The sequence below is a fragment of the Anguilla anguilla genome, chromosome 3, assembly GCF_013347855.1.
Source record: "Anguilla anguilla isolate fAngAng1 chromosome 3, fAngAng1.pri, whole genome shotgun sequence".
NCBI lineage: Eukaryota > Metazoa > Chordata > Actinopteri > Anguilliformes > Anguillidae > Anguilla > Anguilla anguilla.
The window spans coordinates 7,018,507-7,045,430 of NC_049203.1; the positions used below are offsets into that span (position 1 = coordinate 7,018,507).

A 26,924-nucleotide genomic window follows, 5' to 3' on the forward strand; every position below is an offset into this window, starting at 1 on the left:
CGCTGGCTTTTGATTTCTGAATCAAATTTACTCAGCAGCGTTGTAGGCACAGATTCAGGTCTAACTGACGTGATATTCAGGATTTAGTGGTATATAGGTTGTTCTTTTCAGTAATATGCTATATTGCTATAACCTTGAGCAAACTTACCTACCAGCGATCTTTGTATATATAATATAATTGGGTAGGCATAGGCCTACCCTTATCCTCCTGGCAGAAAAGATTATTTTTATTTTTTATGATATGTAACAAGTTTCTTTGATGACAAAATCATGTTTAAATCAATATATTTTAAAAAATATTCTTTATTCTAATCTAATCTGTAGCTTTCAGCGTAGTAGAATACATGGTTTTTTTGTATTAAAACCAGAGACTCATGTCCCCTACAGAGGACAAAAATGAATTGGTGGGCACTAGGAGGCTATAAGCAAAGCAGCATTTGATACGGTAGTCAAATCAAGTGGTATGAAAAGGGAAGTGCGAAAAGCTAATTAAATGATCCAGTAATCTGCCGTAATCTCTTATTTACTACGATCATATTTTTATTTTTTAATTTATTTTTCTCATTCCAATTACAGAAGATTTCCTCCATTTCTGGTCAATAACAAAAAAAAATAGCTTCAGGCCTTTTTCCAGTTAACTCCATGCAGGCTGAAGCCACCAGGATCATGACGTGACTTTTTATGTGACTCTTTCAATGGACGTGAATGGCTCATAAACTTGTCAATTATTTTTCATTTTAGCAGAAGAGAAATAGCTTTTTTTTTTTCATAAAAGCACCATTTTTATTTTGACTACACTGAATCCTTAACGCATAGACTGCTCCAGAATCCGCCAAACCAGCCTTGTTAACTTTAACAGAAATAACAGCATTAATAACCGAAAAATTCTGAATTAAAGAATCTACACATTGGGTACGTTAAGTAAAAGTTTTAATAATATTCTTATTTTCCCTTACTTTATTTTTCACATAATGTCAATCGGGACATTGCCCTTCTTCAGATGGGTGAATTTCAAGCAAATTCAAAGTTCTGAACAAAAGTTCTCATTAGCCCATTTAACCTCTAATTACACCGAGAGCGAAATGCTAGACGTTAAAGCACTTATGAAAGCTCCTGGTGCTCGCGGGTATCTGGAGAGAAACCAGAGTCCCGGTCAATTATTAAAAATGGCCTGTGCAGGTGACAGATAATTCATTTCAATTATAACCTCCAGTACTTAAACTATGAAAATGACTGGTTAGTCATAATGGTGGCGAATATGTTATCTGTAAAAGAGTGGGTGAGGGAAATTACTGCAGCACCTAACCGAGAACGAATTATAAGTTTGAGATCTTTTGTCTCCTTTTTACTTCTTTTTTTTTTTTTTGCGTTGCAGGAAGCCAGACTTAAAATTAATTCCGAAAACCCACCGTAACATCTGCCGACAACTACATCAAAGCTTTAAGGATTACTAGCCCCTTTTCTTCCAGAGAACAGGCACTTGTAACAAGTAGGAAGATGATGGGGGAATGTTTTGTCATTCCAGGAGCGCTGGACATGTATCACAAAAAACCGCATTATAATGGCAATATGACTCTTATTTGCGATATCGCGCTGCATTGTTTATGGGTAATTGAGTTTCGTATCGCCGCAATCAGACAGAGAGCATGCCTTTGTCTTGAAATGGTACATCCTCGCTTCATTTCCTCGCTTTTGTGTCTTTGATAGGGGTTTCAGTGTCAGAAGAGCGAGGCTTGGTTCGGAATGAATGCAGTGCCTGCTGTCAATCACAGGTCTGTGACTAAAAAAAAAAAAAAAAAAATACTTTGATCTCCATAGAAAATACCCTAATTTGTCACTGGTTGCTCCACCCATTTTGGTATTCGTGAAGGCTCATTCAGGATTGTAGGCCTATGGGCTACTTGGATAGAAGAATGCAGCAAATCCAAATATACCACGGGCAAAAAAAAAAAGATCGCAATCTAAATCTAAAGATGATGGTACAGCAACCAATTGCATTTTATTTCAGCCATTATATTATAAAAAAAAAAGCAAAAGCATAATCCCCTTATGTGTATTCAGTCCAGTTTTTTATTTATTTATTTTTTTTAAAAAGCAAATAAAAAAGACGTGTCGCAAAATGAAAAATGGCATCGTAATACTAAAAACCTGTCATTGGAATTTTTGACCCGAAGGTGGTTTTGTAAGGCGGAACAGCCGACAGATGGACCTTTCCGTCCCGGCGCCGCGCCTCTCTCTCCGCACTGCGAGGGACTAACGACCCCATTTGCATTCGTCGAGCCCGGCAACGGTACACAAAACAAATGAACAATAACAAAAAAAAAAAGAAAGAATAATAATCTCCTGCCCGCCAGTTCTCCCGCAGCTTTCGAAAGGACGAATAGTTCCTGCGGTCGCACCGCGGTCGCACCGCGGTCGCACCGCGGTCGCACCGCATTGGTATTCCGTCCAAGAGGGCTCCGCGCGCGCTCTTAAGCAACCTGCGCCGCCGCGACCTTCTGACTGGGGGGGGGGGGGGGGGGGGGGGGGGGGGGGAGATAAGGGACGTGAGCAGGAGAAGAGAACGGCGATGAGAAGGCGATAAGCACAGACGGTGAGAGAAAGAGAGGGAAGAAAACGATGGAGGGCAAGAAACGGACGGGGCGGATGGGCAGAGGGAGCAGTCCTGTCAGAGCAGGGCCCTGACAACAGTCTTTAAAAAAATATTATAATAAGAACTAGAAGACAGGTATAGTGCCAACGTATTCTTTGCCACAAACACACCTAAGTTTTAATAGTTTTAAACTGATATTTAAAGACACTATAAAGGCTAAAGCATATGCACCCTTTCAAAATATTCCTGAAATTTAAACTGCCGTGTCATATGACATGTGGATCGGTCTTTTAGCGTTCATCAATCCATTCCATTTGCTGACAGCTGATTATTCGCATCTGAATGTACTAAATGAATGTTGCATCCATATTTTTTGCACAATGCACTGAAGAGAACAAGCCCATGTATTTTAACTGCAGACAAGAACAAGCAGTGGGCGATGTTAAGAGCTGACAGAGAAGCAGGAAAATTCAAGTAATCACAACATGTGTACTTTCCCTGGTATTTGTCTTATGATCGTAAATGGTACTGTAAAATACATAGTTTCAATTCAGACGAAATCTAGTTAGAAAGTTGATTTATTGGGTTGCTGGAGCATCAAACCTTCTCTCCGGTCGTTTTCACATCATTTTGTTTCCTAGAGTCTGGACTGCAGTGCATTTCTCACTAGCATTTTTTTCTCATCATCACCAGTTTGGGTTTGCGCTGCACAAGTCCTTCCGAACTGCAGTGGGGGTTTTCACATCGTCAACATCGCGCCCGTTCGCTAACGGTGCGGCTAGCACGTCGCTAATGATGCCGACGCTTCCGACACCTCACTTCCCGGAATCACAGCGAATGAGCTCAGATTGCTTTCTCACCAGCTGCGAGGTCCACTGAAGTTTGTCCCTGATCCTCCACTGTAGTTTCTCCCTTGACCCGACCCGCGGCTAGCTGGTGAAAATGAACTTCAGCCCAGTTTATGGTGAGCCTCTCGTTGGACTAAAGCCGTCACGTCCACCAAATCAACTAAACTTTGAGAGAAAACGTACTCAGCATCAGAAAAAAAAACCCTCAAAATTAGCAATGCGTGTAAACTGCCAGCCACCTCAAACAACTTACAATATAATCATCGGAGAAGCGGTGCATGCAGGCTAATCCATACTCCTGGTGAAAAAAGGAAGACTGAAAAAGCACCGCGCTGTTGTAATTACTGGTAACCATGGCTACTGCACAATTGTAATTACTGGTAACCATGGCTACTGCACAATTGTAATTACTGGTAACCCACGCACCACTCCAATTAAGCACAATTTTCCCTGCAACCCACCTGTGCCTTTCATGTCTAAGACAGATTTAGAGTCGACCGAATCACACCGTGAACCAAATCAAAAATGTCTCATTCAGATCAAGCTTCTCAAATTCACAAAACAGTCTTGATTGTTACCACACAATAAAGAAACACAACCAGATACCTTTGCTCCTGTCAAATATACAAAGCAAACATGGATGGCACACAAAAACAGAGATGTGCAAATCCCTATCTAGTCTCTAGCAAAACAATACTGGCCTTCAAACAAAAAGGAGAGATTATGTGATTACTGTCATTGAGATGTGGGGACATCATCCAATACACCAACAACACTCAGGTCTCAAAAACAAACAAAAAAAAGATAAAATAAAGAACAAAAAAGTTCAGCACAAAGCAGGAAAATCAGGCAATGTGGTAATTTAAAATTGTAGTGCTGTAATTCCTACTCATGAAACCAAAACAAGAGCTCTCTACTGTGTTTCTCTACTGCTCCCCAGCAGAGCATGATTGCATTTGCATGAATCATGTCTGCTCATTTATGAAATGACACAAGCGATATATGCATTGTAGCAGTATATATAATTTTAGCAAAAACAGGTGTTAGCCAAGCAGAGGAACTGGCTAATATGGCATTGCTAGTAAGAAAAAAACAATCTCAGTTAAGATAAAAATAGATTAAAAAGATACCCATTTCTACTTGACATTAACTGCTTGGTATTAAATATAAGGGGCAAATGTGAAGTCAGTGGTACATAATGTCCACATTAGCGATGCTACTAGCTGTAGGCCTGCTCATGCCACAGCTTTGAAATGAAGTTGAAAGTGCTAGCATTAGGCCACAGCAATCAACAGCGAACAGCACAAATAAAAGAATCATACTTCGCTGTAGAGTACAAGTTGGCAAATGGACATTTAATGGAGCTCCTTGGATTTTTTTAAGAACATGTAAGGGCCTTTTTTTTAACTAAATAGCAAAGAAACCATTTAGGGCTTGTGCGTTAATACTGAGGGTAGCGGTAAGCTAACAGACAGGGGTCATTAATGTTAATACAGGAAGCCATCACTGTGATGTGGCTAATTCTGGGAGTCAACATAAGTAATAGAAACCTTTCACATACTTGTGTGAGGTTTGTAAAAAGCACACACTCAGAAACTCATCTTGCAATTTTGTACCTCACTGACCCTTCATTTTCACAGCATAACTCAACTCTAAACCTCGAAAATCTAAAATGCTAAACAATTTCTATACAGCTACAAACACGCTTTGCTTTCTTTCACTCTAATTGCAATTCCAGTGCAACATCTTGCAAGCAACTCCACATTTAATGCAATTTTCATTATATTACATTATATCAAGTGCAGTGTATTCACATGGAAAACCTATCAGCTGTTGCCAACTGTCAAGCAATCACCGGCAATAAAATCCATTCATCAAACCTAATGTGTGTAAACACTATTTTCATCATTTAACAAGAAACAGTCAAAGCGTTACCAGAAATATTTTAGCATATTTTTTCAGTACAACTGTACAATTTCTTATTAGTTATGGTTTTATTTCTGCTGTACATAAAAATATTGTTTACGTGGGGAGAAAGGTTTTCGCTTTCTTTTGTAGAAATTCTGCATGACAGGGTATGAGTAATAATGTCACAATTCCCTTATTATTTCAGTAGTAGGTCTAATTCCCTCTGAATTAGAAGTTGGAGTAATAGATTTTTGGTATTTACACTCAATTATGGGAGGCGCGGTGGTGCAGTGGGTAGCACTGTCACAGCGAGAAGGTCCCGGGTTCGAAACGCGGAGTTTGCGTGTTCTCCACCCTGTCCGTGTGAGTTTCCTCCGGGTACTCCGGTTTCCTCCCACAGCACAAAGACATGCTGTTAAGCTAACTGGAGAACATAAAAACTGAACATCACACAGAAAGGCCCCCACCAGGATTCGAACCCGGCACCTTCTTACTGTTAGGTGACAGTGCTGTAGCACTCACTGCTCCTCAGAGAAATGACTTTTTTCTGGACAAATGTGTTACAGTTGTATTTGTGTATTAATTTCCTATTTCAGCACATAGCAAGTCGTCAGTGAAGTGTGTGCCGTGACAAGGATGAAAGCACATGAGAAATTGATCGTAGTATTTTCTATGTATTGCAAGTGACAAATTGGCACTCGGCTCAGTAAAACATATTCATATAATGATGTGTGTATTATTTTGACTTTGACAAGTGTTTTTGATAAGTGTTTTTGAACACACTATTTTATTTTTAAGAAATTTGTGATTTTTTTCCCCAAGCAACTGAGTACAGTTCATATGTACGTTATATGTGTGTGCAAGTATATATATGCATGTGTGCTCATACAGGTCATTTGTTGATGTTTGCGCATACACGTGTACATGCCCACTTGTGCATGTGTGTATGTGTGTATGCCTGTTGGTGCATACGTGTATGTGTGCATGCCTGTTGGTGCATACGTGTATGTGTGCATGCCTGTTGGTGCATACGTGTATGTGTGCATGCCTGTTGGTGCATACGTGTATGTGTGCATGCCTGTTGGTGCATACGTGTATGTGTGCATGCCTGTTGGTGCATACGTGTATGTGTGCATGCCTGTTGGTGCATACGTGTATGTGTGCATGCCTGTTGGTGCATACGTGTATGTGTGCATGCCTGTTGGTGCATACGTGTATGTGTGCATGCCTGTTGGTGCATACGTGTATGTGTGCATGCCTGTTGGTGCATACGTGTATGTGCGCATGCCTGTTGGTGCATACGTGTATGTGTGCATGCCTGTTGGTGCATACGTGTATGTGTGCATGCCTGTTGGTGCATACGTGTATGTGTGCATGCCTGTTGGTGCATACGTGTATGTGTGCATGCCTGTTGGTGCATACGTGTATGTGTGCATGCCTGTTGGTGCATACGTGTATGTGCGCATGCCTGTTGGTGTATACGTGTATGTGTACCTGCCTGCCTGTCTGCACATGTGTACACGCGTGCGCATGATTGTCAGTATGAATGCACTCCGGGCTACATAAGCGTTCACAGAAACAAAGCGAAACAGAGGGCACTTCAGGTAAAAATGACTGCTGCTGGAGGAACAATGACACATAGAGACTGAGAGAGAAAAAAAGAAATGCATCAGTAGACAGAGAGAGAGAGAGGGAGGGAGAGAGAGAGATGGACAGCGAGAGAGAGAGAGAGAGAGTCAGACAGAGAGGAAAATATACCAGCAGAGAGTGGGAGTGAGGGAGGAAAAGATGGAGGGAAATATACCAGCAGAGAGAGAAAGAGGGAGAGAGGGAGGGAGAGGGAAATATACCAGCATAGATAGAGGGAGAGAGGGAAGGAGATAAATGTGTAGCGTGCTCGACAGCAGTAAATGCAGAAGCAGCAGGTTGCAGAAGAAAAGCGAGACGAGGTCAGGAAGGAACGCTGGGGGAAGGAATTGGACGGAGGGACGGAGGAGAAGGACAGACGGGTCACGGCGGTGAAAAGATGGCTTTTTCCAAAAACAAGATTAGGAGGTCGCGCCGGAGCGCCTTCCTCCCGTCGGCCGCGAACGGCGGCGCCGCAGCGTAAGGGCGGACCGAGACGCGGGCGAGCTCGTCGGCGGTCCGGACGTTTGACGCGTGCGTCTTAAGTGCCTCTCCGGAAGGCTCTCCTAAAAGCACTCAGCGCCTCCGGAGAAAGGCGTCGGAGCACAAATGCACCTTCACAGGTGGGATCGGCGCAGCAGCGACAGAAACCAGAGTCGCTCAGACCACTGCGCTCTGCTTCCTGCCGTCCGCTTGTCCTGACCACGGAGCTTCTCCAGCCTGGCTCCCCAGTGGTGAAACGAACTCCCCCCGTTCCTCTACGAACCACCCTGTCGCTGCCCGTTTTCCACCGTGGTCTGAAGACCAAGCTCTTCAGACTGTACCTTGACAAAATCTAACACTACTCCCACGCAGGGTTACCTCCCAGTCTCGGATCATTGTCCTCTATTACTTGTGTCCTTGTATTTAGATCTTCTAGCACTTTCATGCCATGTTTATCTAGAACCTTTGTGTTGCACTTGTGTTGTACTATCATCTTTGTATTGTAGCTCTACCATACCATGTGTAATCATGCCTCACTTCTAATTTAACTTTCCATAACTTTACTGACTTAGTCCATGCTTACTGCGTGAACTAGACTTGATGCTCATAGCTATGCATAACTCATACAGAATTGTATCTTATCCGATCAGTATTCGGTAGTTGTTCCAATGACCTTCGTATGCACTGATTGTATGTCGCTTTGGATAAAAGTATCTGCCAAATGAAATATGATGTATTGTAATGTCTGTCACTGATTGGCTGGATCCCTCAAGGGCATGGCAGTACCTTTGCTACAACACTAGACGGCGCAAAAATGCTGATGAAAGGTATTCACCTAAATTGTGGTTCTCAATCTCGGTCCTGGGGGACTCCTGTGTATTCTGGTTTTCGTTCCGACCTCTGAATAGTACCAAGCTATTAACTGTTCGTAATTAGACTTTTAATGTCTTGAGGGACTATTTACCCTCTTAAACCACTTTATGCCTGAGGCAGCCATGCATATCATGAAGAAACAATGTCTCATATTCACATTGTGCTAACTGGGCTTTATGGCAAATGATTCCTTTAAAAAGACGCTGCATTTTCCATTTGATTAAACGAAAGACTGACCGGGGATCCTAATTGGCGAAACTGTGGATGCCTGGTCACTGAAACGAAACCACGCGTTTGGCAATGAAGAATTCAAAGACAAAACTAATGACAACGAGCCAAGGCCGCACTGCATTAATAAATTAAAGGAAAAAATCTGAAAGAACGTAAAGCATACTTGTTCGATAGCCTTTATCCAGAGATAAAAAACCTGTAACAAAAAACCGGCATTCACAGGGGAGCGACAGGACCGTGTTTGAGAACCACAGACCCAAATCGTCGAATAATGCCCGTTTTCTACCTCCATTACAAAGAGCCTAAGTACTGGGAAACCGGCTCTTGTTCAGATGTCTGTTTTTTTCAGCTGTTTGCTGAGGTGAAGACGGACTACAGCAAAAGGAAAGAAAGAAAAAAAGAAAAGAAAAGAAAAGAAGGAGCGGTTGCGGTGGACCGGCGGCCCTGCGGCGGTCCTGCGGCCGGCGCTTCCTTGTTGGGCCCGTGTAATCTTTCACCAGAGACAAGAGAGCCGGAGGAGCTCTCACTCCATCTGCTCCCGACTACCCCTCAATCGCCACCAACAACCGTCTCCCAGCTCCGCCGCCCGCGGCCCCCCAACTCCGCTCTTCTGTCTCTACAGCTTGTTTAGTCCCGGCCCCCCTCTCTCTGTCTTTCACTCTCCCCTCTCTCTCTATCTCACTCTCCCTCTCTCGCCCCATCTCCATCTCCCTCTCCTCTCTCTCTATCTCTATCTCTCTCCCCCCTCTCTATCTCTCCCCCTCCCTCCAATTTTCTCGCCATCTCTCTCTCACTCACCCCCTCCCTCCCTCTCCCTCTCTCCCTCTGTCCCCCCTCTTTCTCTGTCTCACCCTCCTTCCCTCTTTCCCTCTATCTCTCTCTCCCCCCCCCCTCCCTCTCGCTCTCTAGCCCAAAGGAACCAGACAGTCTCATCCACTATTTAAAGCCGAATGTGTCAGACTAAACAAATCCGCGCCTCAGAATAGCCCCAGAAACACCTGCGGCCTGGTGTGCGCCACGCCAGTCCCCTGGCCGGGTGCTGGGGGGGGGGGGAGGGGAGGGGTGGGGATTGGGGCGGCGGGTTCGAGACCACAGCTAGCCTAGCTGCGGCGGCTCTTACCTTCGCTGCAGTACTTCCCCCGGTAGCGGGTGAGGGTGCAGTCGCACTGCACCTCCCCGTACTGGATGGTGCAGAAGCCGCCGTTGAGGCAGGGGTTCTGCCTGGTGCACAGGTACTCCAGGTCGCTCTGAATGCCCTGGCTGTTGAGCAGGGCGGGGGGCGTCTCCCCCACCTTCAGGTTGGCGATCAGGCCCTGGAAGGGCGGCTCGTACTTGACGGTGCTGGAGGTGAGGGCCGAGAGGCGCACGTCCGGCGGGATGCCGCCCACGAAGAGGTCGCTCACCACCGCCATCTCCCGCCGCTTGGACTTGACCTCGGCCACCTTGGCCTCGCTGTCCACCACCAGCATGGTCTCGCGGTAGTTGCGCGTGAGCAGCACCATGTGCCAGCGGTCGTCGTTGACGGCCGTCTCCATGACGAGGCCGGCGGGCTCGGCGCAGTGGATGGCGAAGCGCAGCTGCAGCCGGCCGCCGGCGATCAGCAGCTCCAGGAAGTCGCAGTTGCCGCCGTCGTCCAGGTAGAGCACCAGCGCCTTGCTGACGTTGGTCTTCAGGCTGAAGCTGAGCTCGCCCCCCGAGCCGGCCTCCCACCGCCCGTACCGCGCCCACTGGCCCGGGGCGCCTCCGAACTCCAGCCCCGTCACCGTCACCGCCGCCGCCGCCAGCCCCGCCAGCACCACGGCCCAGAACGGCCGGCTGAGGTACCTCCGCTCCCCGCTCATCTTCCAGACCCAGTCCTGATCCCGAGCCGCTCTGTCCTGTACTCCGGGTTCCGGGATTAATCCACCGCCAGGAAAGAAAACGAGCCTTTCTTTTTTGTCTCCTTTTATCCTCGCCTAAATGAGGAATGCACCTGTCCACGTATAAGAGGTCCACCGATGATGATGGCGAGATCGAACGATTCTCACAGGACCTAGTTCTAAACCCTTCAAATTCTCAGATTCAGGCTTTTTTTAAATGTATTTTTCTGTCCTTTATCCTGATTCTCTTCTTAGCCTCTCCATTGGGTGGTGCCTATGAGAAGGAACGGACAGGAAAAGGACTTTTTTCGGTTTCCTGTTTCTCTTGTCTTTCTCTCCCTTGGCCGACTCGTTTGCCCCCGGAGAACAGGGACGCGTACGCCTTCGCCGGGTTTGCGCTCGGTGGTTCTGCGCTCCTCCCGGGCAGAGCGGACAGAGGAACAGGGGGGGGAAGGCGGGAGGGGAAGAGACCGCACTGTGCCAGGCCCGCCAAAGGAAGTCTGTCTCTGAGCTATCTGGTGTCGAGCGGGTGACAGAATAATCGCATGGTTCCCGCTTTCTCGCTGTTTTAAAATGTCAGGCGCTGGCCTCCTTCCAGCAGGTGCCCTGTCCTCTTTTCAGGAGTCCTGCGGCAGGGCCTAAAACGACACCGGCTCTTTCATTCTCCCCGGTCCGGGCCGCTGAAAGACAAAAAAGAAAGAAAGAAAGAGAAAGAAAAGAAAAGACGAATGGTTAAAATCTTTATTACGCACAGGGAGAGAGAGCTGCCATTTCCATCCCCCAGTTATGCGCTCTGGAGAGTTGATGTGACATTCAAAAATATACCCTGGAAATGTCCTTGTCACGCTTCAAACGATGTATACGCAAACATATATTTTGTGAAAATAAAATATAAGCTAAAATATACACGCTATTCACTTTATATAGAATATACTAAAAAAATGTATATTTTGATGTTTGCTGGAGTGACAAATACAAAGTTTCTCAAATGTTATTATACTGTAAGTAGCAGACGTATGTGGTGCAGTGGTTAGAGTACTTGTTGACAGGACTCCAGGGACACTAAGCCACAAATTTCAAACTGCACCCCAAATTTATGGTGGAGCAATGGCTTTGTTGAAGCAATACAATAACCCCATCAGCACTGTTCTGTGTAATACACTTAGATTAGTTTCCTCTTCTAGTCACAAAATATTTAAATATACATGTACAGTATGTACACCAATATTATTTAAACATACAGCACAAAACAGATTCTGCGGTTCGTTTATGAAAGAAATAACACGGATCTATAAACATTTACCTGAAAAGAGAAACGCGTAACTGCATATTGACACGAGAGGTCTGTGCCACGTATTCATTTTAATTTCCATCTGTCTGACCCGACGCGACGCCGCGTTTAAATCTCACTTTAGCCGGACGAGAGGAGGGCGGGATCGATGGCCGGCGCGCCGTCGCTGTCCGTGACCCCGCCGCCCTCTGCTAATCTCTCCCCATTATTCCTGAAGAGAGATTTAATTTTCGCTGCCGAAACCCCGAACGCAATTAAAGCCCACGTTCCTTCGCCCTCCCCGGGACTCGCCCCTCTCTCTCGCACGCCACCGTACCACTTCCTGCTCCGCAATTACACCTCACAGCGCCCCCCCCCCCCCCCCCAACATCCCCTGCCCCCCCCCCCCCCCCCCCCCCCCCCCGTGCGAGGCTCTGCTTTCCCGAGCTAATACTCCCGCTGGATGCGGAGTATGAGAGGAAGAGCCTGTCTGAGGGTGAACTCACCGCTTCCTGGCCTGTAACTCCATACGTATCAAATTCATTAACGCCGCCGCTTAATTGATGCGTTGCCACTACTTGATTTTTTCTTTTCTTCTCCCCAAGTTCGTATCTATTACGTGGTCTGTTCCCTAATGGGGTAACTGCTGTGACACTGCTCACGTGTGCCACTTTTCCACATACAGTACTGCACTCCATCGCAGAAAATAAGCTTACTGGCGAGTTCCCCTTTAGCAGAAATCAAGCCATCGGTACTGTAAACATTTATAAGGTTTCACAGCACTTTGAGACTGAGTATCCAGGTGTAGTTGTACACTCTCAGAAAAAAGGGGTCCTTTGGCTTGTCTCCACAGGGGGAACCCATTTTTGTTCTTTATGGAACCCCCTATGGTGGGTATGAAAAAGACTGAAAGCTCCCAGATTGAACCATTCTGCCCAACAAAGAACCCTTGAACCAGACAGGGTTCCTCTGTGGAGACACACAGGAGCCTTTCCCCTGACTGTGTATCACTCTGCGCTGAAGTGTTTCAGCATCTCACAAAGGGCCCTCCTCCAGACCCACTCCACTTTCACTACAAAATCAATACTCGATTCATGAACCCGAACGGCCAAGTGCAGGAGCACGTATGTTCCAGGCCTGTCTGAAAACCGGGGGACTTGGTCTGAGCCAGACGGTGCACGCCATCCCCGATCTGGTCATTTCGCCCCCCCCCCCCCCCTCCCTGAAACGAGATGACGAATCGCGCCGACAGCCCCCTCCAGATGAGCCAGTTTCGGCCACGCCGCGAGCTGCTCTGTCCGTCGCTCGGGGCGACGCGGACGTGCCCCGCCAGCATGGCCCCGCCTTCGGGCCCCCCGAGTGACAGCTACGCCGCCGCAGCGCTGCGCGATTGTGCGCGGAACTGTGGGAAGGGGTCGCGACCCCTGTCGCTTTTCAGTCAGCGTGCCTGAAGAATAGAAAAAAAACGGCCATCGTATACTCTCTGTGTTCCGCTCCCTGTACGGCTGCTACGGACCCCGGGAATTTCACTCAGGAAGGATTTTCTGACAATAAAAAAAATAAATCCTCCAAACGCAGCATCCAGGTTTTCCCACCTGTTCAGGGATTTTCCGTACACCTTCTTCATTTCGGAGCTATTCAAAGCCATTTCTTTGTTGTTGTTTTTTTTTTGTCTACCCTTAAAAAAAAATGCCATCTGCACAAACTGAAATACATTTCTCTAGGGACGTGTGCATGCGCACACACACAAACACACACCCCCAAACACGCACACCCATGCACACACGCACACACACACATACAGGCACACACAAACACACACACACACACACACACACATACAGGCGCACACAAACACGCACACACACACACACACGCATACACAGCCTCCTTGCAGAGCGAGCCCCATAAATCTTGGCACCGTGAGATGCACAGATCTAGCTCATCTGCAGGCACCTAGTGGCCGCTGTGCTTTAATTAACCTGGGCCTCTTGCAGGGACACTTTTAATATTGTTCAGGTTTTAGACAAAGATACAGAGAGGCAGAGAGAAAGGAGCGAGAGAGAGAGGGGGAGAGAGAGAGAGAGGGGAGGGGGAGAGAGGCAGAGAGATACAGAAACAGAGAGGGGAGGGGACAGAGGAGAGAGATACAGAAACAGAGAGAGGAAGAGAAAGGGAGATAGAGAAAGAAACAGAGCAAAGAGGGAGCAATAAAGAAAGGGAGAGGGAGCTATAGAAAGAGGGAAGAGGGGAGAGATACAGAATGAGAGATGGGATGAGAAGAGATACAGAAACACAGAAGGGGAGATACAGCAAGAGACAGAGTAGAGAGGAAGAGATATAGAACAGAGAGGGAGATACAGAATGAGAGAGGAAGAGAGACAGAAAGAGAGAGCGAGGGGGAGAGAGAGGGAGAGAGATACAGAATGAGAGAGGAGGAGACAGAGGGACAGAGATGCAGAATGAGAAAGGAAGAGAGAGAGAGAGAGCGATACAGAATGAGAGAGGGAGAAAGGGTTGAGGAGAAGAATACAGAGTAAAAATGCGAGAGAATGAGCGCAATGCATGAGGTAAGAAACACAGGAAGCAGAAGAGAGGGAAAGAGGGAAGAGCAAGGGGTTGTGTGGAGGGGTTAGCAAGAAAGAATAAGAAAAGGGGGACTGAGACCAAGCAGTGGGGCTACTTGAGTGTAAGAAAGAGAGAGAAGAATATCCAGCGGCAGGAAGAAAGAGTGAACTTGGACCTTTGCTACTGACAAAGCATCCGCAGAGCACAATGCAGCACATTGTGTAAAAAAACCTCCACCCTCCATCTGGAGTTTCCAACCACTTTCCAACCATTTTCTTCCGTTTGACTGTGCTCAGTGAAAGCTCTCCTAGGAGGCCTGTCATCTCTCTAATAAGCATCTTCACGGCCAAAACGTTTCAGTCAAACACCATCAGTACTTACTGGAAAAGAAAAGAAGAAAAACACACATGCAGCCGTCCTGCAGGACAGCTCTTTAAGGGAGAAGTCCTGGGCGAGAGATTCTTTAAACTGATCGATAAGCGTAGGGATTCTGGCTGGACGCCTTCCAACATTCCTATTAATTTCCCAGAATGCCACTGCGCGCGGCGACTGATGACAAGTTAATGAATTCGTTCGCAAAGAGGACGAGAGCCGCGGCACTTCGCTCCTGAAATGAACGCCACCAGGGCTCGGGTACCCCGGTCTGTGCGAAACGTCGATCGATGCAAATGCACCGATGCGGCCAAGCTTAAAATGCTGTGGAAATGTTTTTTTTGAATTGGCATTTTGGAACGATTTAAAGCAAGGGGTCGGTGGAGAAGGGGATCAATCGCCGCCCCATATGCACTTGGGCAGCCTCCCACTTGAAACTACTCCGGCACTTTATGCTGTAGGTTTATGCAGTAACTACTAATATTTGTTGTGACACTGGCTAAAATGTATGCTCTTGCCTGTCTCAGTTGAGACCGCTAGCTAGCTAGCAAATGAAAGCGCTAACATCACGATAGCCGGCAGCCAACTTAGCCAGCTACTGCACGGTCAGTGGCTAGCAAAATGAACTAAACATTCATATGTAGCTAATCAAGAAAAAAAAAAAGCTGAGCAACAGGTAGTCTGACATTTATTCTGCTCCACAAACTCCTCCACTGCATCTGTCAGTTTGTCCGCCAGAATTTTAGCTGTAAATGAAATATAGTTTTTGACGGTCGCAATTGCCCTCAAAAATAAGGATACATCTGACGCTGCCTCAAAATCGGCCAAACGATGGGACCTCAGTAGGCGGAATTCTGTGATGCCTATGAATCACAACAGCACTCCTAAATGTAAGTTGCACTTCCTGCCTTAAAAAGCCACTTCCTGTCGTTTTCTTTGTGGAACGGAATGCAGCTCTGGTCAGAACACCAAACAACAAAATGATGTAATTATGACACGCAACCTACAATACTGCACATCCCACACAAATCCATATCCCACACAAACCCATAAACACACACAAAGAAAAGAAATATGGCTAAAAAAGCCCTTGGTTGTATTTTTTCTCCTTCTCTTTGTCTTGTTCGTCTAGCATTATGTAGTGCCTGTAAAATGGAGGGGGTTCCATCTGTTTTTTTTGTTAAATAAAACACTTTGCACTTATAGTTTATCTTTAATGTACTTCTTTAATTCTGACATGCCATTATTCAGTGGTAAGAGTCTCAACCCTTAACCATCTAGATGCGATACATTTCCTGAAATAACTGAAATAATATTTCGTAGATAAGTGCTTTTTTTTCTAGAAAGTTATCTGGCATTGCTCCCAAAAAGGCATTCTTATAATCTTTGTAAAAATTATTTTCTTTTTTTTAAGTAGAGAAGAAAAACAATAAAAATGAGTAGATCGTCTGACCAGCTTTCCTGTTCCCCTTAAACACTGGCATGTATCTCCCTTGGAAAAAATCCATATCAGTCGACCTCTTTTATGTATCACAGAAGATAATCTGCCAAATGGCTAAATGTAATTATAAAAGCAGACGTGAATGTCAGGGAACTAGAATGATTCAGTTTCTCATGAGCTACACAGTACTACACACTCAGCTTATCACACACTCTTAGACGGCAGGATAAACAGCTGTAAATTATGTATAAATGTAGATGTAGAAGTAGATTGAAACCAAACTAAGACGTTACCTTCTGCAAGTATTGCCAATATAAGTGAACTGCAAAGAATTAACCAACTGATTGACCAATCGTAGCATCGTATCTCAGTCCGTCTTGATCATCATCTTCAGGATAAAGATAAAAGACGAGACAGACCTATTACCTATGACTCATATTTACACTGTTTTCTACAGATAAATCAATTTAATGCGCTCGTGTTGAATGCTAAATTAGCCAGGGCTACACTGAACACACGAACCGGTCAGACTTCCCCTGGGGGTGGGAGGGGCTAGCAAAGGGGAGGGGAGGGGGGGCTGATTTTGAAGAAGGCACAGTGCACCTCCCACAGCAAAGGTAATCAAGCCAATCAAGACAGGCGGACTAAACAGGGTGTGGGGGGGGGGGGGGGGGGGGGGGGGGATCTGGGGGGCGAAGAGACAGATGAGCTGCAGCAAAGGCGGAGGCCAGCAGGAGAGAAAACACAGAAGGCAACAGAGAAGGAGAGCAAGGAACAGAGAGTGAGAGAGAGAGAAAGAGAGAGGGAAAGCATAGAAGGCAATAAAGAGAAAGCAAGAGAGTGAGAGGGATAGAGAGAGTAACAGAGGGAGAGACAGTAACAGAGAGAGAAACAGAGAGAGAGACAGTAACAGAAAGAGAGAGAGAGAAACAGAGAGAGAGAGAGAGAAGTTGGTAAGGCAATGCAGATGGAGTGAGCAGTCGAGCAGGTCTCAGCACCATCACATCAGTGACACTGACTGAGGGGAGAACAGTCTGCAGCCCCCCCCCACCCCCCCCCCCCCCTTCCCCCGCCGCTCCCATTACCTCAGCGCGGAGGCCATTCCGCCACTGCGGCCCCCGACTCGACGCGCCGCAGCTCAGCCTGTCAATCACCGGCGGCAACGGAGACAAAACGTCTGACGCGAGACCATCGGCTGGCTAACGCCGCCTGTCCCACGCATCCTGAACGCGACGCGCGCGGGACGACACCCCAACTCCCTTCACACGCGCCCGCGGGACACAGCGCCTTCCCCCAAAACGCAGTGTTCCCGCGGTCGCCGCGGGAGACCGAAGCGAGGCCCCTCGTCACGGCCTGTTTTTGGGCAGGCCGAAGAAAAGGAAGCAAACAAAAAACAAAAAAATTTAAAAAAAAAAAAACACCAAGAACTGCTCTCTGGCAAGCAGAAGGCACCATATGGGATTTCGCACTTTTTAAATGGCTGGGAAGTTCTGGCTGGAGCTCCTGTACATTACGATGAAAATAGAATCCGGTAGGAAGAGAAGGAACGGTGGGCAACGGCTGAGCGACGGTGGCGATGATCCAGATCCAGGCAAAAACAAAAGCTGTAACCAGCGCTGATAGGTGCACAGCACTGCAATGCTCCCGCGATTATGCACATGTGACCTCTTCCTATCATTGGGTACCGCCTTTTCACCTTTGTGTTATTTCTGTTTCGTTTTTTTTTTACTTCTGTTTTAGTTCTCTGTCCTCTATTTTCTTATTACAATTCTTAATTAGTCTTACTCTTTTCACGTGAAGCTCTATGAGCTGCAAAAATCTGAATGAAAAGTATATATAAAGGCATTCATTCATTAATTCATGTATTTATTAATTCATTCATTCATTCATGTACTCATTCATTCATTCATGTACTCATTCATTCATTCGTTCATTAATTCATGTACTTATTCGTTCATTCATTCATGGATTCATTCGTGTATTCATTCATTCATGTATTTATTTATTAATTTCTTGTGTGGGTAGGTAAAACTAGATAGTACACATGAACATTTAAGATTCTGAGATTCTGAACAATTATTCACAGCAATGTGGCCTCTTGGGCAGTTATAACGTTTTCACCGAAACTGAAATAAATGAGACGTTCAGAATAAATACAATACTCCCACCTTATTATTTTTTGTAAATCTCCCGCTAAAATGTGTCGGAATATGTTTATTTGGAACATTTCTTGACTTATGGGGGGGGGGGGGGGGTTTATTCTCAGCAACACTTAAAAAGGCTGAACTAAAACAGTGTGCGTGCCAAACCTTCTTCTGAAAACACAGCGAGTCAATGAAGACAAAAGCGAAGAAGTGAAGGTTACTTTCTGAGCACATCAAACTCTTGCAAGTCTTCCCCCTTCTGATTCCGGGGTGTTCTCACGCATCTTTTATGAGCTTTATTTGGATGTTAACACGGATTGCTTCTTACACCTCCGCTTCCACTGCGGAACTTTCTTTTTTAACAGAGCATGCCTGAATGCTCCCGGTGACATTGAGTCTGAGAATCTCTCCACTTCTCAGTCTTTCATCTCTGCCACCATCAGAACGATTTTAATTAATTGATGGGGAAAGATAGTCTCACAGCACGCCCATACGTGGGGAAAGGTGCGGAGCAAAAAAAAATAAAATCAGTTCAAAAAGAAAAAAAAAAAGAAAGCACAGTTCTCTTCCCCTTGTATTTAGCTTGGCTTATTTCCACACACACACACACACACACACACACACACACACACACACACCGGACAATGTTTCAATCAGGAAGGAGCACGTCCTGATTACAAATTAAAGTCCACAAGGCAAAATGCGTGGCACATTCAGACACAGTCATGATTCCCTCTTAGGAATGTTTATGTATTGCTTATGAATGTGTTATGTACCGCATCTGAAGGAGTTAAGTAGCCCTTATGAAGGGCCATTAAAAAATGGAACCATGGCTAAGCAATCTAATGCTGTCTCTGTGCGATGGTCTTAATGACAAGAGACTACAGAGAGGAAAGGTCGATTTTCTTTTGGCAAAATTTAAAAAATGTAAATACACCCACTCAGTTTCTTGTGCTCTAGATGGGCTGAAAGGCCTGTTCTTGTCACAATGTTCTTATGTTCTAGATGGGCTGAATGGCCTGTTCTTCTCATTATGTTCTTAAGTTCTAGATGGGATTAATGGCCTATTCTTGTCGTTGAGTTCTTATGTTCTGGTATAGACTGAATGGCCTATTCTTGTCATTATGTTCTTCCATTCTAGCTGCACCGAAAGGCCTGTTCTTGTCATTATGTTCTCACATTCTAGATGGGCTGAATGGCCTGTTCTTGTCATTGCGAGTTCCTTATGCTCTTGTGTTATAACACGACAGAAGGCAGAAGAAAGTGCCCACACGCCAGCGCTTCCCGACGGCAGTCAGCTCTGCTGTGAGATTGGCCAATGCGCCATCAGAGCGCCGTGCAACATCACCGCCCGCACCAAATTAAACCACTTACTGGGAGCTGTCTGTGAGTGCGCGGGCACTTAAAAAAACATTACCACCGCAATGAGAGTCGACAATTCTCCACAATGTTCATCTCTACCTATGACTCTCAATATAAAAGTTCACAGGTTTTTTTTTTTTTTTTTTTTGTATGGGTCCTGGTAGGTTTTGTCCAGTGAATGAAAGCTTGATAAGTTTTCCATGGTTAATGGGAAACGCCTCCTTAAAGTGTCAGTTCACCCAAAAATACATGTTAATATAATTTTTTACCAATACATATAGTCAGTAAGGTAAAATATTACAAAGAGATTTTTGTGAATTTTAGTAAATCTTTCCACGTGAACTTGCATTTACCAGCAGCTCACATCTTTCGCATCACTGTCAGAAGATAATGGGATTCCAGACCCACAGGTAGATTCCTTACAACTGCTCACCAAAATTACCTCCCAGTAATACTGCTCAAGTCATTCAGCCATACATGTGGTTTTGACACCCTTCCTGATATAGCTTATAACTTTTTCCAGATGTAAAGCACATAGTTTCAAATATTTTACAAAAAAAAGATTTGAGGTAGTGTGATCTAAACTGACAGTAATCTCCATTCCACACATTTTTCTAAGCTACTTTTGAAATATCACCCATCAGTGCAGATGTTCAAATTTCCACTAAACCACAGGGACTTTATTAGTTACCGTAACAGAGTTTCCTACAACAGTATTGGTATTGGGTGACTTACCACTTTAATTTGTCATTCGGAGGGAAACAGACAAAATTGCAGCGGGAGGTCAGTTTGAATTCTGTCCACGCTTCTGGAGATAAGCAGGAGCGAATGAGAGACGTTGGCTGGAGGCTTAACGGCTGCCCATCACCATGATTTCAAGAAGCACTGACATATCTTTTACCCAGGATCCCACATTCTGCTTTGTAAATGAGATCATTAACTGTCACCGATCGATAACGCATCATTTTATATTGATCTTTTTTCAAGAAAAATAAATAAGTAAATGCTTCAAGCAGGAAACTGGGGGTGTGCAATGCCCTGATGTAAAAAGTGCTCACACACACACACACACACACACACGCACAGCGACTGCAAGGGGAAAGAGAAAGCGAGGCCATTCAAATCAAATTGTCTGCTGTAAATGACACTCGATTACCATCTTAAATATACTGTCAGAAAGCAATTTGTGTCACACATGCCAGGGGCTGGAAATTTGCATCTTATTATGGGCCGGGCTATCATTTAGGATCGCGCTTTTTCACTTTCCATTTGCCTTCCCCCGCCTCACGCACCTGCTTAAAGGTGTAGTTTGTGCCTTTACAAGATTGCCTGGGCTGAGGTGAAGAGGGGAATGAGAATCTCGTGCGGTGCGGGTGCGAGCGAGCGGGGCAGGCTACACACACACGAGCGCTCCTCACCTCAGCCCTCTTCACTGGCACCGGCACCCATATCCCCACTCCCCAATTTTTTGCGATAGGGGAGAACAAAAAATGAGAAATAAATTATTTGAAAAAGGGGCACGGGGAATTGGCCTGTCTGTAGGTAGAAGATTGGAGGGGAAAAGCTAATAACACAAAGCCAAGGCCTTCTGTGTGTCTTTACTGTGTTATCCAGAAAAGTCTAAGTGTTCAATGACAGTGTGTCCCGTGCTGTCGTGGCTTCCAAACCACGCGCTCCACACAACGGATTCACAGGCTTTATGTATACTTTATCACTGGGTGCAATAAAGGCTATGCTTTCGCTAGGGCTGGGCGGTGTGTACCGCGACGATAATTATCGAACGCAATAACGAACACTGCCACTCGTGTGTATTGCCTTTCTTTCTTCAGTTTTATTTTTTTTCCTTTAATTATACCTAATGCGGTAGTAAACAAACAGAATTCAGAGGCTGTGTGAAGTGCTTATGGGAAAAGCATCACTACCGATATCTATTGGGTGTTGATAAGAGAGCCAATCAGCGAGCTCGTACAGCTCCCATGTGATTGTGTGATGCATTTTTGTCACTCGCAAGACCTAAATTTTCACGTCCCCTCAGAAAGCCCATTCCGATAAGATCCGAGCTGCTTCCTGAAGTGGGCTCTTCCTCTTTGGACACCTCAAGTCTCCGTGTCTTTTAATTAGGTTGCATATTATATCCTGAGACTTAAAAGGAGGGCAAAATTATACAACTCAATGGGGCGAACAGAAGCCCCACCCCATCCTATATCACTTATTGCGCCAACCATTTTCCCTGGTTATACAGTATGACATCGTCTCTGTTAACCACAGCATGACATATTCCCAGGTAACCAGCTTCCCTGGATACGCAGCATGACGTAATCCCTGGTTACGCCGTGTGACGTCTTCCCTGGTTACGCCGTGTGACGTCTTCCCTGGTTACGCCGTGTGACGTCTTCCCTGGTTACGCCGTGTGACGTATTCCCTGGTTACACAGTGTGTGACGTCATCCCCGGTTACGCTGTGTGACGCGCTTGACAACAGATGGCTTTTCCACGAGGACACCAGCGGCACGCTGAGACACTATGAGCTCTGTGCTTTCCCTGCCCTTCCTCCTGAAATGCTGATTAGCAATAATAGGAATCGCAGTGTAATTCCATGCTCAATTGAGCCGGCCCAAACTCAAAGGAATTCTACACCGGCTGCCCTCATCCTTGATCCGCCATCTTGCTAATGAGAGATTTCATGCTTTCCGCATCCTTTGCTTTGAACTTCAACCGCTCGCTGACTCCTGATTGACACCCCACAGCCCACTGCCTCTCATCATCCGGTCCTTTAAGGACTGGAGAAATGCACCTACTCTCTTGTTCCACACCAATTTGCAGTGCCGCGAGCAGCCATACCTTGGCAGCCACAACAAAAAAAATAATTTCAAAGGGAACAACAAAAATAGTGAAGAGAAACAAACCGGAAAATAAAATAGGGGTTGGCATTACACTTTATAAAAAATTTTTTAAAAAAAGATTTATTTGTACCGCCTTAGAAAGTCCATAAAATGGTCTAAACACAGTGGTTTGCGATTGTCGGTGTAACACAAAGTCCTTCTGCGTTTTCTTCCTTCTCTGGCACAAAAAAGACAAACAGGCTCTTTGACTCCAGCAAACGCGCTCAGAAATAGTCCGAGCCCAATCGCATCGGAGTCTGAGGCGTCATTGTGTTATCGCATAACGTTGTGTTACTCACTGTGCAGCCCATCCAAGTTTGGAGATTAAACAAATACAGGCAGACACACTGCTGCAAGGGCAACAGAGAAGGACTGACAAGGACTAGTGTTCTCGTCTCTGCCGGCCCAGCCGTGGACTTTGACAGTTACAGCAAATACGATTACGGGCAAAAGCAAGCGCAAGTTCTTCAAGCTGGAGACGAGCATAATTTTGTCAGACTCGCGCCCTGAAAATCTCTACCGACCTCTCATTACCTGCCAGTTTTGTTTTTTTTTTGCGTTTTACTTTCCGTTAAGGGAGAAAAACTGCGCACGGGCACCTTTTCAAATTTATGGCAGTTATTGGCTGTTTTTGCCAGTTCCCAAATAACTGCTCAAGACTGAATTCACTCATTACAGACCACACCACTGCCAACTCGTATTGAAGCTCTTTGACAGACTCGATCTTATGGGATCAACTTCTCATGCTGTCAGTTACACAGGACAATTTTCAGTTTAGCTACAGTATATATATATATATATATAGCTAATGGAGTCACAGAGTCCTTCACTGTAAAATATTAAGTGTTAAATCAACTCTTGCAAAATACATAGGGTCCCAGTTGGACTCAAATGCTCTCTGTTAAGAGTAGAATTAGCGCTGGACATTTTAATGCGTTTCAGCTCCCTATGCCAGAGTCCCGAGTGTGGGACTTCAGCTGTACTTTCTAATGCAATTGCAGGACACCCTAAGACACAACAACATTAAAATTTCACCAGCCCTGATCCACTCAAGATGTCTTAAGTGGTAGCCGACATCTCAGTCTGCCACAGCCAATGATACGTGGCGTCTGATGATCGTAGCAGTCAGAACAGGCACCTGCATACCCTGGAGATGTGCCCTAAATCCCTGCCCATATATACAGACGGTGCACTAGTAATAACTGTCAAACGGGGCTTCACTGAGCACACAGAGGATACCGCCATTCTATCTCTCTTCAGTAATGCAGGGTCGTTTCCCTGCACACAGCGAAGTGCCAGAAATCAACAGCGTCTCAAAAAAAGAGAGTATTTGCACCTGCGTTACATTTATCTACCATCCAGAGAACTGCAGCGGAACGGTTCCCCCTTTCAGAATAAATTCACATGCAGTCTTTTCAAGATAGCAAGACCGGTATCTGGAGACGGTGATCAGAGCACACGCTCCAGCCTCACCTCTCTGTTCAGCATCCTCTCGCCAGCTGCTTGTCCCACTTCTGGGCTCCCAGCAGGCAGACCTCATGACCCTGGCTCTCTCCTAGTCCCCCCCCCACCCCCCCAACTCCCCCACCGCCCCCACCCATCTGCACCCCCCCCCCCCCTTCTCCCCTCCGCCTGCATGGTGGAGTGACCTACCCCGGTCAGCCAGAAAAGGCGGACAGACTGTCCATTTTCCAGAAAACGTCTGAGAGCTCGCGTTTTCAAACTACACCTCAATTAATGATTCTTTTTTAAATTTTTTTTATATATAATTTCCTCATTTTGTTTCAGGGCTTGAGTCATGCGTGATGACAGCAGAACTCATTTAATCGCACCGTTGCTCATCTCTGACTGTGCTGGGGTTTGCTTACCATGTGAAATGCAGCCCGCTAAGTGGCTCTGGCTTGGCATTTTCGCGTCTGCCAAATGCCTAAATGGCAAATTACAAATTATAGTCTGTGGTTGATGAATATGATACAGGCTGCTATTGTCCAATTTTCAGTCTTTTACCACCGGGATGCAGATGCTGACCATGGATGTGCAGCAAAGTAATCATAAAGCCTTGGCCGCTGCAATGGCTGTTTATGCTAAAAATGTGTTAGCACGTTGGCACACATTTAGCAGCCATAGGTATAAACAACATCTGAGTTTATGTTTTGCTTTATTGCTCTTGTTCATTGTGAATGCCCACTTTTTTTTTTTTGCTTGTTACATTAGTGCTCCAATAAATTCCTTTAGTTGAGGATTAGAGGCTAATTTAACGGAGATGTATTTGTATCGATCGGGAGAAGACAACAGCTACTGTGTATCTGTGCAGAAAGACTGCACCCAAATTGCTGAATCATAACTTTTAGTTTTTCAGCCACCCCTCCAGTTCTTAGAAATGAGGAACGATAAAAATACTTGACAATAAAAACTGACGGCTTTCCAAAATCCATTCATTTCTGCATTCCCTTTCATCTCAAATCTCACTCCAAAAGAAGATCTAATTTCATCAGGCTGGCCTTGTCATCCTACAGAGTTCTTTTGTGGAATCAGCCCAGTAGCAATTCACAGTGATTCTGTTAAAATGATACACACACACCCCAACGCAATCAGCACATTCTGCACAAAACTATATATATATATATATTAGACTAGGCATGAAAGCAGGAAGAGCCGAATTTGCTGGATGTAGCTACAGCTTGCAATACGCAGCTGTATTGCATAAGTTGGTGGTGTTCATTCCAAATAAAGCAGGTCAGGGAAGCTTTGCAGATATACATATATATGTATATACTGTATGCACATCAGCAAACACATACTTCCCATATAATGCATAATGTATAAGTAGCTCGGTGTATTGCATGTTTCTTATGAACTAGTAAGCAAACCAAAAATGAAATAATGCAATTCTTGAAAAAAAAAAAAAAAAAAAAAAAAAAAAAAAAAAGACTAAACAAAAACATCTCCAAGAGCTGTTCAGCTCCCGCTCGTACTGGTAGTGCACCAACATAATAACGCTGAGGTCTAGCAGCCTGCCCGAGTGCTCTGGGAGCATGCTACTTCTAAAATGCATTATCTTTGCTGACTGAACCAGCCGTTGCTGAATCATTATGCTCCTGTACGCCTTGCTGTACGCTACGCGACTTTCAATATCCTGATGTCGCGGCGCGTCCGACATTCAACGACCATCTCGTAAAAATCGGCGGCGCTTCCATCCCAGGCTCGCTCGCGCCGCACCCATGGTAACAGGCTACGGTCGCCGGCGGTCACACACACCACACCACACAAGCCATGCCTGAAGACTCAGGCGATAAAATCAAATCGGTTTGATATTCTCTCAGGAGCCGCAGACTGGCGTGAGACTGGATCGCGATCGAGTCTCTGACGGTCTCACGTTAAGCAGCCTTCGGGGGCGGGCACTATCAGAGATCACAGGGAAAGCCGGGGGATTTTCTTAGGACTTTATAAACTGAAAAGTCACGACTAAAATATCCTGTAATGGTACGCGAGGCATTAATTCATTCGATCGCAAGTCTGCCTTTGTTTTCAGGGAAATCTCAGACATTCAAAAACGCCGTGTCTCTGTTATATCGATTTTAATTAAGGCCAATGAAACATATAGCACTAAAGTGGCATTTGGGTTTTTAATAATGGATCTCACAGAATCTCTAAAGATTACTTGATTGGCAGGGTTTCAATACAGGGGGATATTTTTTTTTTTTTTTTTTAAACGAACCTCCAGTTGCCTCGTCCTTCACTGTGGTGCGTGTCTCTATTCTCAGCCACATGCGGGACAGTACTTGAGTTCACATCTTAATGTGTGCGTTGTACGCGTTCCTCTGCTCAGTCTGCCAGGTTAACTCCTGGGGAGAGGTTAATGTGCCAATCTCTCCTCTAGCATTTTGCTGCAGTGCTTTTGGGAAGTTCAGTTTAAGTCTGGAGCTGCCGGCCGTCAAGCTTTTTTTATTTTTTTTAAACCGTGTCTGGTGACTTTCCGCCACCAGCGCCTCTCCGGAACGCAGCACAGTAGTTTTACATTTGATTGAAGCCGCCAGTTGTGTGGTGGTTGTGTCACAGGAGGTCACCCGATACTCACATGTCTCACTACTCCTTCAAGCTCATTGCCTTCCGTGAGTGGGCAAACCGGGTGCATTTTACGCCATCACAATTATTAATTTAACGGGCAGTTTCCCTAGCCGACCAGGCATAATACGGGCCAACTCCGAAATGAATGACGTTTGATACGGCACCTCTTTGGTTATGTGTTTAGAAGCTTATCATAACATTACAGCCCCAGCAGAAGGCAGAAGAAGAAGCAGATGACACTACTCGTTTTGAAGGAAAAGACGAGGGTCTCAGGAGATGGTGCATCTCATCCTTAAATGCAACACATCTCATCTTTAAGCACTGCACACTTAACATGCTCCCATGGTTTTTTCTTTCTGCCAAACTTGATACTTTCAAACGGGTTATGCCTCTGAGT

At 45.6% G+C, this 26,924-nt stretch overlaps 1 protein-coding gene across 3 annotated transcripts in view; it reads right to left on the reverse strand.

Annotated features, from left to right (window-relative positions):
• Positions 1-26,924, reverse strand: part of nrxn2b (neurexin 2b) — a 631,318-nt gene that overhangs the window by 535,447 nt on the left and 68,947 nt on the right. For all 3 annotated transcript variants that reach the window (XM_035408766.1, XM_035408765.1, XM_035408763.1), the window contains exon 3: positions 9,683-11,101. In XM_035408766.1, the coding sequence (XP_035264657.1) occupies positions 9,683-10,403 (721 nt within the window). In that variant the 5' untranslated portion in view covers positions 10,404-11,101. The remainder of the gene's footprint in view (positions 1-9,682; positions 11,102-26,924) is intronic.